Raw genomic sequence first — 15,571 nt, forward strand, 5'->3', positions numbered from 1 at the left:
TTACAAATAAATCACTTTTTATACGTGGTAAAAAAGAAAACCTGATCAATAAAATCTTATTCTTATTGTCTATTGATTTCATGCCTATACAGCCAACCGTAACTTATACAAATTAGTAACACTTGTCAGTTTTGATTTTTACGAATGCACAACATTTGAACCCATTTATTGCAAGAAAGGTATGTATTTTTATAAAATTTATATGTGTACAATGAGGTGTAAAATTTAAATTGATTTCCGTTTAAAAAAAGTATTATTTTCGACTAAAGAAGGATCTACAAGAATGTATGTGTCAGATTTGTCGTCTGACTTATTCAGTAACTGGGTTGTGTCGTCCAAGCAACGCGATTCTCCTTCTTGTCTCTGTTTCCTCGCCGGCCGGAGTGGCCATGCAGTTCTAGGCGCTACAGTCTGGAGCCGAGCGACCGCTACGGTCGCAGGTTCGAATCCTGCCTCGGGCATGGATGTGTGTGATGTCCTTAGGTTAGTTAGGTTTAATTAGTTCTAAGTTCTAGGCGACTGATGACCTCAGAAGTTAAGTCGCATACTGCTTAGATCCATTTGAACCATCTGTTTCCTCCGAGTAGCAGTCCTTGCATATGGTCTCGTGTTGCTGGTCTGTTCTGACCAAATAATGAAAATTTACGGCACTCAAAGGATGCGCAATTTACTGTGCCTGACCATCTGGACACTCCTAATTCCTTAGGAGGTGAGTGTATGAGTTTAAAACCCCCAATGTTGTCGTTCCGAGAAGAGTGGTAACGCTGTGGGGGCCTCTGTATCAAATACTATACAATTGATTTAGAGTCCGATTCCTCTTGTCCTCTCGGGACGTTACGGTTTATAATGTTCATGTCTTCTTCTTTTCCAGAAGTAAAAAGAGGGTTGTTGATCAGTCCAAGGCGATGTAAGCGGTGACTGAATTTTATTCGTTCAATGCTTGTATAATAGTATCTTGAACCGCTTGCTTTTTTATATCAAAGCGTTGTCGGGATCACAGGATCTGTCGTTTTATATGTTTCCCTTTGGTGTTGGTTGTTGCTCTCCCTTCCTCGTCACACTTCATTGAAAAGCATCGCGTTCCTGAAGCTGCACCTTGTTTAGCCAGTTCGTCGACTTGCTCGTCGCCATGGATGCTGTTGTCGTCTTTGACTAGTTTAACGTGGCATCTTTTTCTGAGTGTACAGCCGACTGACACGCTGCATAATTTCGTAAAAGACTGGGTTGTTATGGAAAGTTATAACCGCCATTTGCCAGTATCATATGCTTATCTACACAAGCCTTTCATCAAGTGTTACAAATGTCAAGAATCATCTACATCTACATCTACATCCATACTCCGAAGCCACATTTCGGTGTGTGGCGGAGGGTACCCTGAGTATGTCTATCGGTTCTCCCTTCTATTCCAGTCTAGTATTGTTCGGGGAAAGAAGGATTGTCGGTATGCTTCTGTGTGGGCTCTAATCTCTCTGATTTTATCCTCATGGTCTCTTCGTGAGATATACGTAGGAGGGAGCAATATACTGCTTAACTCTTCGGTGAAGGTATGTTCTCGAAACTTTAACAAAAGCCCGTACCGAGCTACTGAGCGTCTCTCCTGCAGAGTCTTCCACTGGAGTTTATCTATCATCTCCGTAACGCTTTCGCGATTACTAAATGATCCTGTAACGAAGCGCGCTGCTCTCCGTTAGATCTTCTCTATCTCTTCTATCAACCCTATCTGGTACGGATCATCTGACTTGTATGGAGCACAACTCATCGTGTGATCTACAAAGTAAGATGATTTTTTTAAATTTGTAAAACTTGAAAAGGCTGAAATCCAGATCGTGTAAAACAGCATATCATACACTCAAGTGATGGTTAATCTTTCCGTAAGTTTCGTACACTGAAGAACCAAAGAAACTGGTACACCTGCATAGAAACGTGTAAGGCCACAGCGAGCATGCAGAAGTGCCGCAAAATGACGTGGCTTGGACTCGACTAATAGCTGAAGTACTCCTGGAGGAAACCGACACCATGAATCCTGCAGGCTGTCCATAAATCCGTGAGAGTACGAGGGTATGGAGATCTCTTCGGAACAGCACGTTCCAAGGCATCCCAGATATGATCAATAATGTTCACGTCTGGGGAGTTTGGTGGCCAGCGGAAGTGTTTAAACTCACAAGAATGTCCCTTGAGCACACTGCAGCAATTTTGGATGTGTGGGGTGTCGCATTGTCCTACTGGAATTGCCAGAGCCCACCGAAATGCACAATAGACACGAATAGATGCAGGTGGACAGACAGGATGCTTACGTTTCACCTGTCAGAGTCTTATCTAGACGTATCAGCGGTCCCATATCACTCCAACTGCACATACCCCACACCATTACAGACTCTTCACCAGCTTGAACAGTCCCTTGTTGACTTGCAAGTTCCTTGGATTCATGACTCGCCCGACCAGGCAACATGTTTCCAGTCATCAACAGTCCAATGTCGGTGTTGACGGGCTCAGGCGAGGCGTAAAGTTTTATGTCTTGCAGTCATAAAGGGTACACGAGTGGGCTTTCGGCTCCGAAAGCCCATATCGATGACGTTTCGTTGAATGGTTCGCAGCTGACGATTGGTGATGGCCCAGTATTAAAACCTGCAGAAATTTGCGGAAGAGTTGCACTTCTGTCACATTGAACGATTCTCTTCAGTCGTCGTTGGTTCCGTTCTTGCAGGATCTTTTTCCAGCCGCAGCGATGCCACAGATTTGATGTGCTACCGGGTTCTTGATATTCACGATACACTCGTGAAATGGTTATACGGGAAAATCCACACTTCATCGGTACCTCGAAGAAGCTGTGTCCCATCGCTTGTGCGCCGACTATAACACCACGTTCAAACAGACTTAAATTTTGATAACCTGCCATTGTAGCAGCAGTAACCGATCTCACAAATACGCCAGACACTTGTTGTTTTATATAGGTGTTGCCGACCGCAGCGCCGTATTCTGCTAGTTTACATCTCTGTATTTGAATACGCACGCCTATACCAATTTCTTTGGTGCTTAAGTGTATAATTGTTACTCTATATGAACGAAAAATCATCGACTCGGCCGTTCTGCCACTATGTAAAAATCTCTGTGTAAAACGGCTGATTCAAGATCATGACTTCTGCCCGCAAGTCCGTTAAGATAATAATTTTTCCCTCGATGCAGTTTCCTTAGTTCGTAAGTGCTTCTGCAATAGTTACTAATTTTGCTGTTATAATAGACATTTCCACAGGTTATTTATAAAGTCTCCAAGCTTGTGTTGTCTGATATACGGATCGATTTTCATTTGTGTTAGTATTTTAGCATCCGTTATGTGTCCTAAGATTTCTAGTATCAGCCTGACCTGCTCTAAAACGATATCAGGGGCATCACAGAGATCGTTTACCTTTCATTTGTGAGGGCTACGTGATCACAGTTGTCGTAACACTGTAGAGCTGTAGCACGCATAACTTTGTGCTGGACTGGTTGTATCCACTCTAAAACATACGTTGGAGTATATTTGTTGATCCAGTACCGCTCCGTAAAATAGTCGTTCCCCAGCGTCCGGATGTTCTACATAACAAACTACATTTTAGCATGAACTTCGATGCGAGACAACGCCGTAGGAGGTGTAGTGTTGCACCTAATGTCTTTCATAACAATGCATTTGTTTGTGTCCATTTCATCGCATCGACACGAATGGTAGCGCTTAACACTGTATTTTGTCCAGTTTAAATAGGGTGGACGTGATTGCAGACCCATAGCGGATGACTGCATAGTCCAGGTAGAGATGGATAAGTGCTCAGTAAATGCTTAGACACACTGGGATCTGCTCCCTAGGCAATACTCGTAACTGTTCGTAGGATATTTATTGCTCTATCGCATTTTCCTGACGCTCTTCCAGTATGTAGGCCCCATGTCAGTTTGTGATCTATTTCAAAGAGTAAATACTTGACAGTTTTCTTGAATGGAAATTTATTTGGGCCTAGTTTCATTTGATTCAAGCCTGTACATCTGTTTTTAGTGAACACACAGATGGACGTCTTACTAGCGGATATTTCGAGTGAATTATTTAGCAGGCAAGATTGGAAATTCTTAATCAACTGTCCTATTATCTGAATGCAGTAGTTAAATGCCTCTCCGACTGTATAAGTGCATAGATCGTCAGCAGTTAGCAAGATCTTAATGTTATCCCACACTAGATTATATATATCCCTCCTGTATGTTTTGAAAAGCAAGATAGATACTTTCGGCAAGCGGCATTCTTAATTGTTTGTAGATGATTTCCGATGATGATTTTCCGGCACAGTAATACCTGTTGTATATCTGAGCAAATCTTTTGGACGCACCCCTAGTTAATCAGCTTATGCGTTAACATCGGTAGTTAAACATTATCGTATGAACTTGTTAAATCCCAAAAATTACCAATAAGTATTTATTTTAGCTTAGGGATTTGTGAGCGACGGTTATTTAAACCTTAAAACCTCGTTTGTACCCATTCCTCTTCTAAACCCAAATTGGTACGGTGAAAGAAAACCTGTCTTTTCCCGCCCACCACTCTAATCCATACTTAATCACCCGTTACAATGTTTAGCGTGCATTGGTCTCTAGAATTCAACCATATTTTTTACCCTTGTCTTGTTTCTTAACTGTCACTGTCCTTGCTAGTTTCATGGATGGAATAACGATGCGTTGATCGGTACTCTATTGAAGATCTTAAGTAGGTTCTTTTCCCTATTTTTGGGAGGTGCCAAAACACTTAGTTAATATTTTCAGATTCAGTTGCAGCATATGTTTCGCATTTAATAGTTCTTTTTTCATCTCTGTTAGACTACACAGTTGCAAAGATCGTGCGTTGCATCCTCATATCTTTCTTGTGGTCTGTAAGCCGGCGAAAGAGAGGGAGGGGTGGAAGTTCCTGTAGGATTCCCTCTAAGAGGTACTGCTATGGAGAACTTTCTGTAACGTGGTTCTCCCTCTGTTAGCGAAGCGCTTGATTTTCTGCCAAATTTCTACAAGTGATGGTTTTAGTGAAAGCCGAACAGATGTCTTCCAACTTTTTCTTTACTTTCGTTTCAAAGTAATTTTGGCTTTCGCAATCGCACGTTTAAGGGTCTAATGTGGTGAGTTAGCATTAATGTCTTGATTCATATTTCCTTTGTGCTCTGTCTCCCCCATTCCCTTGAGAGCGTCTTGGCATATAACACGTCCGCTTTTGCTGTATGGCTTCGTAGGCGAATTTGTGATGGCTTCTGCAAGTTGTATACGCCGCTACGGTGACGTATGTATCTTCAATTACTTCCTTGTCTTGCACATCTCCCAATCAGCTTTCCGTGTATCCCATATATACATATGATAACGAATTTTGGTAGACTTTCCTGGTTGAGGTTTGGGGTTGTTTGGGGGGAAGAGGCAAAACAGCGAGGTCAACGGTCTCATTAGATTAGGGAAGGATGGGAAAGGAAGTCGGCCGTCCCCTTTCAAAGGAACCATCCCGGAATTTGCCTGAAGTGATTTAGGGAAATCACGGGAAACCTAAATCAGGATGGCCGGACGCGGGATTCAACCGTCGTCATCCCGAATGCGAGTCCAGTGTGCTAACCACTGCCCCAACTCGCTTGGTCTCCTGGCTGAGGAATTAGAAGCGACAGGTGACCCGATCCTAGTGGGATATTCTAGAATGCACCAGTATACGAGTCACTTCGAGTAACACCATAATAAGAAACTTCCTGGCAGATTAAAACTGTGTGTCGGACCGAGACTTGAACTCGGGACCTTTGCCTTTCGCGGGCAAGCGCTCTACCAACTGAGCTACCCAAACACGACTCACGCCTTGTCCTCACTGCTTTACTTCCGCCAGTAACTCGTCTCCCTACTTTCCAAACTTCACAGAAGCTTTCCTGCGAACCTTGCAAAACTAGCACTCCTGGAAGAAAGGATATTGCAGAGACATGGCTTAGCCACAGCCTGGGAGATGTTTCCAGAATGAAATTTTCACTCTGCAGCTGAGTGTGCGCTGATATGAAACTTCCAATAAGGTCGGCTGCCAACTTTCCTTGACTAGGCGTATTGACGCGAGTCGCCGAGTCATCATTCAGCTTTAATAAATTCTCTTCATCGGTTATTTCTGGAAGCATGTTCCTTTCCCTATCTGACCATCTGTAAGCCCGTGGTCTGGTGGTGTATGTTCAGACCTTCCAGAATCACTTTAGGGCCGCTACGTGAAACACTATACTGAAAATTTTCTCCTTACTTAATTCTTCTGATAGCTGGAATCGACTTTTGTCTGTTCTTTTGCATTGTTATTTCGCAACATTTGTAGAACGCTATAAGTTAACTTCTGTTTTATGTATTTACTTGTTCTCTAATCATTTCTGCTCCTGAATCAGATTTTCACTCTGCAGCGGAGTGTGCGCTGATATGAAACTTCTTGGCAGATTAAAACTGTGTGCCGGACCGAGACTCGAACTCGGGACCTTTGCCTTTCGCGGGCAAGTGCTCTACCGACTGAGGTGCCCAATCACGACTGACGCCCCGTCCTCACAGCTTTACTTCTGCCAGTACCTCGTCTCCTACCTTCCAAACTTTACAGAAGCTCTCCTGCGAAGTTTGGAAGGTAGGAGACGAGGTGCTGGCAGAAGTAAAGTTGTGAGGACGGGTCGTGAGTCGTGCTTGGGTACCTCAGTCGGCAGAGCACTTTCCCGCGAAAGGCAAGGGTCCCGAGTTCGAGTCTCGGTTCGGCACACAGTTTTAATCTGCCAGGAAGTTTCATTTCTGCTCCTGTCTAGCTTCCCTACGACAGCTGCTGCACCACCCTGTAGCTCACCTCTTCTTTCCACTGTGTACAAAGCAGTATTATCAACAGTATGTATCAACTCTCATACTTAAAACCCATCGTCAAAGTTCCTTCATACAGTAGGTACAGTGTCGTGATGAAATATATATTTCTTTTATTTCTTTTGCAATCCAGGCATCTCTCACTTTTTTCCCCCGCGCAGTTGTCAGAAGTAGCGTAGAGTTCAAAAGCTGGCATTCTAGCCTACCTGAGGAAATCAGTGAGATGAAATTTTTCCGTCAGATGAAATCATCTTCACGTTTTCTGGTGCAGGTACACCAGGTAAAACCCACTAATTCGATTGCTGTTTAGTATTCACGCATGTGAAGCGGAGCCCAGTCGCAAAAGCAAAAGTGTGCAAAATCGTTTGTACTAATTCAAAACGGTTCTACGGTTGTTAATTCATGTAAACTGTATGGTGGTCGTTCTTGTGGTATATGTATGGCATCGTATATTTCGTACAAGTTTAAATGCAGACCGATTAAATATTGTCCTGGAAGAATTTCTACTGGTAAAAATGTAAATGTCTTGTGACTAGGACCTCCAGTCGGGTAGACCGTTCGCCGGGTGCAAGTCTTTCGATTTGACGCCAATTCGGCGACTTGCGCGTCTATGGGGATGAAATGATGATTATTAGGACAACACCCAGTCCCTGCGGAGAAAATCTCCGACCCAGCCGGGAATCGAGCCACGGCCCTTAGGACTGACATTCTGTCGCGCTGACCACTCAGCTAGCGGGGGCGGACATTTCTACTGGTGACAAAAATTATGAAAAGAATTTTATGGTGATTCTACTTATAGTTCATCCATTTAAATGAAACACAAAAAACAGACTTTAACAGTTGGTTTAAGAACTATTTGACAGATCAGCTACATTTGACTTACCACACTGCAGTGCACTTACAAAAATTAAAAGTTAAAAATTTCATCGATACCAGCGCCTTTTCTGCGCTAGAACGATTACTCGTGGCGAGAACAGATTAAGATCGTGTACGAGCGCTGGTGCTGGGCGTTAACACAGCGCCTGTGGTGTGTCGCAGAGACCTGTCGAAGCACACGCACCTGGTGACGCTGGCGTTCAGCGACAAGCAGAAGGAGGTGGAGTACCAGCACCACAAGGAGTCCTTCGGCAGCGTCTCCGTGCTGGGCTGCCCGCTCGCCCTGCTGCTCATCACCGTGGCCCGCGTCGTCGTGCTGCCCAGGTATGCGTGCGCGTCTTCTTCTGCGTCTCTTATTATTTCCGAAGTTTACATAATGTTTAGATGTTAAGGAAGAAATGGCGTCGGACACGTCGGACGTGGAGGTCGAGCAGGAAGTTATATCCATTTCGTCGGAGGAAGATGATGACCCGGTTTCGCCGTGCACGACCGAGGCGTTGGATACGCCTTCGGAACATTCTGACTAGGCCGTATTTTGGTCGAATGTGCAAGTGGCGTACAGAATACATACAATCTGATGGTGTTCGTTTTGAATACGGAAAAATGGTAGCCACTGAGAAATATGACGAAAATGCCCATAATTTTACTACACTGAAACACTATGACATTACTGATGAATTTAAGTTCTTTGCAAATAAATATGACTCTGTAATTATTAACGAGATTGTAACGTATGTTTATAGAATTAATGTTAGGGTAGAGCGATTAACACTTGATGACAGAGCTAACAAAAAAATATTTGAAGATCAGGGTGCCTTGGAGAAAGTACGTTTAGCATGTAGTAATAAGTTAGGTCCATTTAGTTTAAGGCCCGATAAATCAGCCGGTGTTCCTTGGAGGAAATATAGTAGACGTAATCGATTTAAATTTGTTACGTATTGCAAGCAAGAGACAAGTGCTGATATAAGTAAAGTAAAGGGATGGCCTGATTTAGAAAATCTTTGTAAATGTAAGAACAAACTGTTCCAAGGTGTTAATCCGCTTTATATCGGGTTGGAAATAGCTGGTGATGAACCTGCAAAGAATGATGTTGTACAGAGTGAGGTTAAATACACTCCTGGAAATGGAAAAAAGAACACATTGACACCGGTGTGTCAGACCCACCATACTTGCTCCGGACACTGCGAGAGGGCTGTACAAGCAATGATCACACGCACGGCACAGCGGACACACCAGGAACCGCGGTGGTGGCCGTCGAATGGCGCTAGCTGCGCAGCATTTGTGCACCGCCGCCGTCAGTGTCAGCCAGTTTGCCGTGGCATACGGAGCTCCATCGCAGTCTTTAACACTGGTAGCATGCCGCGACAGCGTGGACGTGAACCGTATGTGCAGTTGACGGACTTTGAGCGAGGGCGTATAGTGGGCATGCGGGAGGCCGGGTGGACGTACCGCCGAATTGCTCAACACGTGGGGCGTGAGGTCTCCACAGTACATCGATGTTGTCGCCAGTGGTCGGCGGAAGGTGCACGTGCCCGTCGACCTGGGACCGGACCGCAGCGACGCACGGATGCACGCCAAGACCGTAGGATCCTACGCAGTGCCGTAGGGGACCGCACCGCCACTTCCCAGCAAATTAGGGACACTGTTGCTCCTGGGGTATCGGCGAGGACCATTCGCAACCGTCTCCATGAAGCTGGGCTACGGTCCCGCACACCGTTAGGCTGTCTTCCGCTCACGCCCCAACATCGTGCAACCCGCTTCCAGTGGTGTCGCGACAGGCGTGAATGGAGGGACGAATGGAGACGTGTCGTCTTCAGCGATGAGGGTCGCTTCTGCCTTGGTGCCAATGATGGTCGTATGCGTGTTTGGCGCCGTGCAGGTGAGCGCCACAATCAGGACTGCATACGACCGAGGCACACAGGGCCAACACCCGGCATCATGGTGTGGGGAGCGATCTCCTACACTGGCCGTACACCACTGGTGATCGTCGAGGGGACACTGAATAGTGCACGGTACATCCAAACCGTCATCGAACCCATCGTTCTACCATTCCTAGACCGGCAAGGGAACTTGCTGTTCCAACAGGACAATGCACGTCCGCATGTATCCCGTGCCACCCAACGTGCTCTAGAAGGTGTAAGTCAACTACCCTGGCCAGCAAGATCTCCGGATCTGTCCCCCATTGAGCATGTTTGGGACTGGATGAAGCGTCGTCTCACGCGGTCTGCACGTCCAGCACGAACGCTGGTCCAACTGAGGCGCCAGGTGGAAATGGCATGGCAAGCCGTTCCACAGGACTACATCCAGCATCTCTACGATCGTCTCCATGGGAGAATAGCAGCCTGCATTGCTGCGAAAGGTGGATATACACTGTACTAGTGCCGACATTGTGCATGCTCTGTTGCCTGTGTCTATGTGCCTGTGGTTCTGTCAGTGTGATCATGTGATGTATCTGACCCCAGGAATGTGTCAATAAAGTTTCCCCTTCCTGGGACAATGAATTCACGGTGTTCTTATTTCAATTTCCAGGAGTGTATGTTACATTTGTAGTTCGCAACAGAGTGTATATGACCTTCTGTAAAAGGAAAGGTACAGTTACTTTCTAAATAAAGTTTATTATTTACAGCTAATGTCTGCGTTGGAATTTTTTTATGGAAACTGGGACCATATCAGGAACTATCCAGACGACCTTCGCCTCGCCTTCCTTGTTCCTACTTCGCAGCAACGAATCGACGATTTGGCATTAACATTTTATGGAAATAAAATTAATTATTCTGTTGCTGTTATTGTGTTGGAGGAGCTTTGGTTTTATAAACCTAATTTGGAACAATTGATAGAGCAATTTAGAGAAGCATACAGAGAATTTGTATTTATGCCTAATGGTGTACGATGTGCGCATCGTTACTACGATTTTAGGCAGGGTAGATACAGACCATTGTGGTACAATTATTAGAACCTCAATAGTAATCACACAGTCCTTCTCAGACACACAGCCGTAGGCCATCCTAGAAAATGGCCTCTTTGGTTGCCCCACTGCTTAATATTTGCAAAAAAAAAAAAAATTTATTTTTAGTCACTCAGGAGCACCGTACACTATACTGTATATCATCTTCCTGATCTTTTTCCAATTTTTTTTTCTTTTTTTCTTTCAGGACTCCTTAGTGGCCAACTGTGCTGCACACTCTTCTTTATCAATGCAAACCTTGTCCATCTCTTCAAATTCTCTGATGCAGTTTGCTCCAGGATTAATTCGCATATGCTGTAGCACTTTCACCCTACCAATGTTTCCATCATCAAAAGCAATAACAGCGTCACTGACCCCTCACTTTATTGTCTTCATTGCAACAAAAACATTTTTTGGTAAGCGAGTCCACTGAATGGCTCATTGAGATTTTGAGTCTGGCCATGCAGACACTTCTTCAGTAATTCACATTTTGCCAGGTCTCTGTAAATAGATATATCCATGACTTCTGCTGGAATTGAATGTTTATGGCTGTATGAACTGTTTGAGTACTGGGCATTGCGGTAATTGCACCATGAATCAGGTCCAGGAGGGCAATGGTGGCGTACTGGTTTTTCAGCAGTCTGTGGAAGAAGGTAGCCCATACTGCCTTCTTCATTTTCAACATATCCACAGTATTATTTGTAATGGCCATCCCATAATGCTGCTGTCAACCTGCCTCTTATGGTTTTACCAATAGAAAGTTCCTTGTCTCTCAAACTTTGTATCAACTTCCTCAACCTAGTGCGCATCCTCTTCTGGACACATTCCAGTTTTGTGATAATCTTCGCACCATAAGGCTGAGCAGCTACTACACTGTTATATGCTTTTGAGTCTCAATCACCTAAGAACTTAGTGTAACACACTCCCCTTTCGTTCACAGATCGACTAAAAATTTCAATAGCTGCAGAGGCCTCCATACCACCACCTGTTCCTTCATGATTTCTGTCACAGATATGCCCTTCTTCAGTCCCTGATTTACACTTATAACAATCGCTGGTTAAAATCTGGAAATCTGTTACCTTTCCGGAATCCACACTGGTCACCATAGCAACAGAATTCTTAGAACTGTAGCCGTGCTTCTGCCAAGTGCCACCAAAAGCTACTGGTATGTCAGTCATACCATCTTTTATTTCAACAGCTTCGTTTGCACCACCGTTCATTGACTCACGTGTAACAGATTCCACAGCAGCTCCAATAAAACCCTGCATACTTGTCGATTTTACAAGGTGGGTGTGACATATTCATCATGGCACACATTGTTTCCCCTGCAGAGTGTCCTTTGCCAATAGCTCTCAATCCATAAAACTACCTACCATTTACATCAAAATAATTATCTTTACACTTACCGGAATTCGAAAATGAATGAGTATATTCACAACTGGCACAATTAATGGAAAGTCTCCTAGCTAGTCAATTTGATACTTCACTGTCTTCATGTAAACTAACTGGCTCCCCACATATTTTACAACACACACATTCACCTAACACTCTTGTTAGGATGTGTAAATTTATCAGAATGTAACTTAACATACCATTTACATCACTTTCGTTTTGAGAAAACTGTGAATGACAACGTTTTATTTTATATCTTCGAAGCGCTAGTGGGTGTTTCTCTAGATACAGACGAGTTTGCCTGTATTTCATTTTCTGTAACTTCACACGCCATATGTTGAACACAATTTTTCCCTTCATTCGAAAATCTATTAACGTGAAACCCACGTTTCTTAAAAACACTTCGTTTTGGCGTCATACTTCACTTTTGAGAGATTTACCAATCTATTCGTCACTTTTCGTCAGAATAATGTTAGCACTTCGACATACAACGCGTGTTTACACTATGAAACCATACGATGCTGTTTTTGACAGTGCTACCAATACAAACACGTAGTTCAACCATTATAACACAACAACCCACAGTCTTCTATACAAAAAATTACCGATTTTATTAGATCTTGACGTAATGCACGTAGTGGGGCCGAAACAATCTCCAGTGTGCCAGCTATCCGATTTTAATATGCAAACTGACTGCCACAGTTCTCTGACTGTCATGAACGCTACTAGTTTTCAGTTGCGTAGGTGCCCTTTGGAACATACATTTAATAGGAAGTCACGACTAGAATGGGACTCATACGCGAGTCTGAAGGAAAGAAAAGGACAGAAAATCATGCCAATATAATTGAGAAGAGGATATCTATTATAAAGCATCGAAATAACAACTTTCGTTTGAGTGAAACAGATTATTAGGGAAAACGCACCGTCGCCATATACAACTGCACTGGCCAATGACGTGTGGGTTACGCAGGATGAAGTAGCTGCGACAGGCCACCCCAAGTATACGCAGGATGACTAAATATATCGAGGTACGGTCTTCCTCAAGTTATAGCGGGTGATATGGCTGTATTCCTGACGTTCGCAAGTAATTTCTTTCGTTTATAATTTCTTTTTAATGGCACTGTATACCTTTTTCTGTGGCATTTGCAAGAGGCATCCACGGAAAATTCAGCGACGTTACATGTATGGGACTTGATCAAATAATATTAAGTTAACAGCTTTACAAACCACTGTCCCGCCGTCAGGAGAAGACGTTTCGCAACATCTGTCCTGTCATACCAAATTCAAGCAAACACGTTACTCAGGTACGGTTCTTGTATTTACTATAACGGCTGTCATATCAGATGCTCAAAATGTTGATCTCGAGGTACGCGCTATACAGTGATCCTGGAGAAACAATACGGCACGTTGAATGACATCTGGAGTTAACGGAAGCATTGGTCCGTGTAATAAGGCATTTCCTCAAAGACCTCCAGTTTTAATTTTCGCCACAGATAAAAGTATAGAAGTGCTAAATTTTGCTAGTGCGCAGACTGTTTTGAGAGACAACTACATTGATTATTCCGCAATCCACCTTACGGCGCGGTGAAGGGCACCCTGTACTACTACTAACCATTTCCTTTCCTGTTACTCTCGCAAACAGAACGACGGAAAAAGACTGTCTCTATGGCTCCGCACGAGCCCTAATTTCGCTTATCTCATCTTCGTGGTCCTTACGCGCGGTGTATGTTACAGGCAACAGAGTCATTCGGCAGTCAGCTTCAGATGCCGGTTCCCTAAATTTTCTCAATAGTGCTCGTCGAAGAGTACGTCACCTTCCCTCCAGGTACTCCCATTTTGGTTCCCGAATCATCTCCGTAACACTTCGTGTTGTTCGGACCTACCGGTAACAAATTTAGCAGTCTGCCCATGAATTGTTTCGATGTCTTCCTTTAATCCGACGTGTTACAGGTCCCAAACACTCGAGCATTACTCACGAACAGGTTGCACTAGCGTTCTATAGACGGTGTCCTTTACAGATGAACCACAGTTTGCTAGAAGCATCCCAATAAACCGAAGTCTACCGTTAGCCTTTCCTACCATAATCCTCAAATGCTCGTTCCATTTGAATTCGCTGTGCAATGTAGCGCCCAGATATTTAAAAGAAATGACTCTGTCAAGCAAGACACTATTTAATGCTATTTTTGAACTTTATGGGTTTGCATTTCCTAATTACTCGCATTAACTTACATTTTTCTATATTTTCCTGAACGCTCTAAATGCGTCTGTCTCTACATGTGGCCGGCCGCGGTGGTCTAGCGGTTCTAGGCGCTCAGTCCGGAACCACGAGACTGCTACGGTCGCAGGTTCGAATCCTGCCTCGGGCATGGATGTGTGTGATGTCATTAGGTTAGTTAGGTTTACGTAGTTCTAAGTTCAAGGGGACTGATGACCACAGATGTTAAGTCCCATAGTGCTCAGAGCCATTTGAACCTATACATGTGCTGAACAGAAGGGACACCCATTATGTTGGTACCACACTGACTGCCTTATGCCCAATGAGATATCTGCCAATAACTGCAGAACTCGAGATACTTGAATGTATTTAGAACCCATTAATAAAACAGGGATCCATGATCCAATGCTGGGGCCTTCAAAATATGTACGGAATGTTGGTAGACCAACAAAGTTGTTTTTATCCACTTCTTTGACTCAGCTTGGATTTCCAACCGATACTTACTCCATATTGCCAAGATTAACTTTCTTAATACAGATATCCCTGGAGGTCACAAATTTTTAGCTATGGTGCCCATTTTTCAACAGAAGAAAAGTGATAAATCACAATTGCAGAAATCCACGTACACATCTGGAACAGTTGCACGGTCATATAACGTCTCACACTTGTACATTTTCTTTTCTTTCTTATTGTGCTTCATTAACGTATGTCCAATTATACCATAGACAAGAATCAAGTAACGGAGTTACGGATTTCTAAATGACATTCGACATAGCATTTGGTTCGATAACGATTTGATTTCGGACTGAATATCTGCCATCCAATGTAAACAAAGATAAAAATAATTTGAAGTTAAAATCTTGAGGAACCGCCTTATAACTCCGTTAGGTTACCGTTCGTTTCTAGGCTGACTGACTGCATAAGAAGAATTCATAAAGAAAAATGGTATTCAGACATGTTTTTTAGTCAAAACAAAATAAAAGATTTTTCCGACGGAAAACGGATGCACCTGGTTGCCTCCACAATGCAGGCGTCTATCAGGTGACATGTAGCTGCGGTGAAGTGTATATAGGTGAAACGGGAAGAGCTGTTAAGGAACGCATAAATGAACTCGAACGACACATGTGGCTGAAACAAAGCGCAAAATCGGCAATAGCGGAACATCATGAGATCTGTGACTCTGATATCGATTTTAATAACGTACGTGCACTGTCTACGGAAACAAACATATATAGAAGCAAAGTCCGAGAAGCGGTAGGAATTTCCAAGAATGCATGTACGTTCAATAGAGAGGACGGCTACAGGCTTCC

General features: G+C 43.8%; 1 protein-coding gene and 1 non-coding gene across 2 annotated transcripts in view; one reads left to right on the forward strand and one right to left on the reverse strand.

Annotated features, from left to right (window-relative positions):
- The window catches only part of LOC124594377 (adenylate cyclase type 3), a 686,894-nt gene that overhangs the window by 497,425 nt on the left and 173,898 nt on the right, over positions 1–15,571 (forward strand). Inside the window, exon 10 of the mRNA XM_047132746.1 lies at positions 7,873–8,034. Coding sequence (XP_046988702.1) covers positions 7,873–8,034 — 162 coding nt within the window. The remainder of the gene's footprint in view (positions 1–7,872; positions 8,035–15,571) is intronic.
- On the reverse strand, positions 5,744–5,818 carry Trnas-cga. Its single transcript has one exon. It is a non-coding gene; the product is annotated as a tRNA-Ser (tRNA).

This window comes from Schistocerca americana, chromosome 2 (assembly GCF_021461395.2).
Source record: "Schistocerca americana isolate TAMUIC-IGC-003095 chromosome 2, iqSchAmer2.1, whole genome shotgun sequence".
Classification (NCBI taxonomy): Eukaryota; Metazoa; Arthropoda; class Insecta; order Orthoptera; family Acrididae; genus Schistocerca; species Schistocerca americana.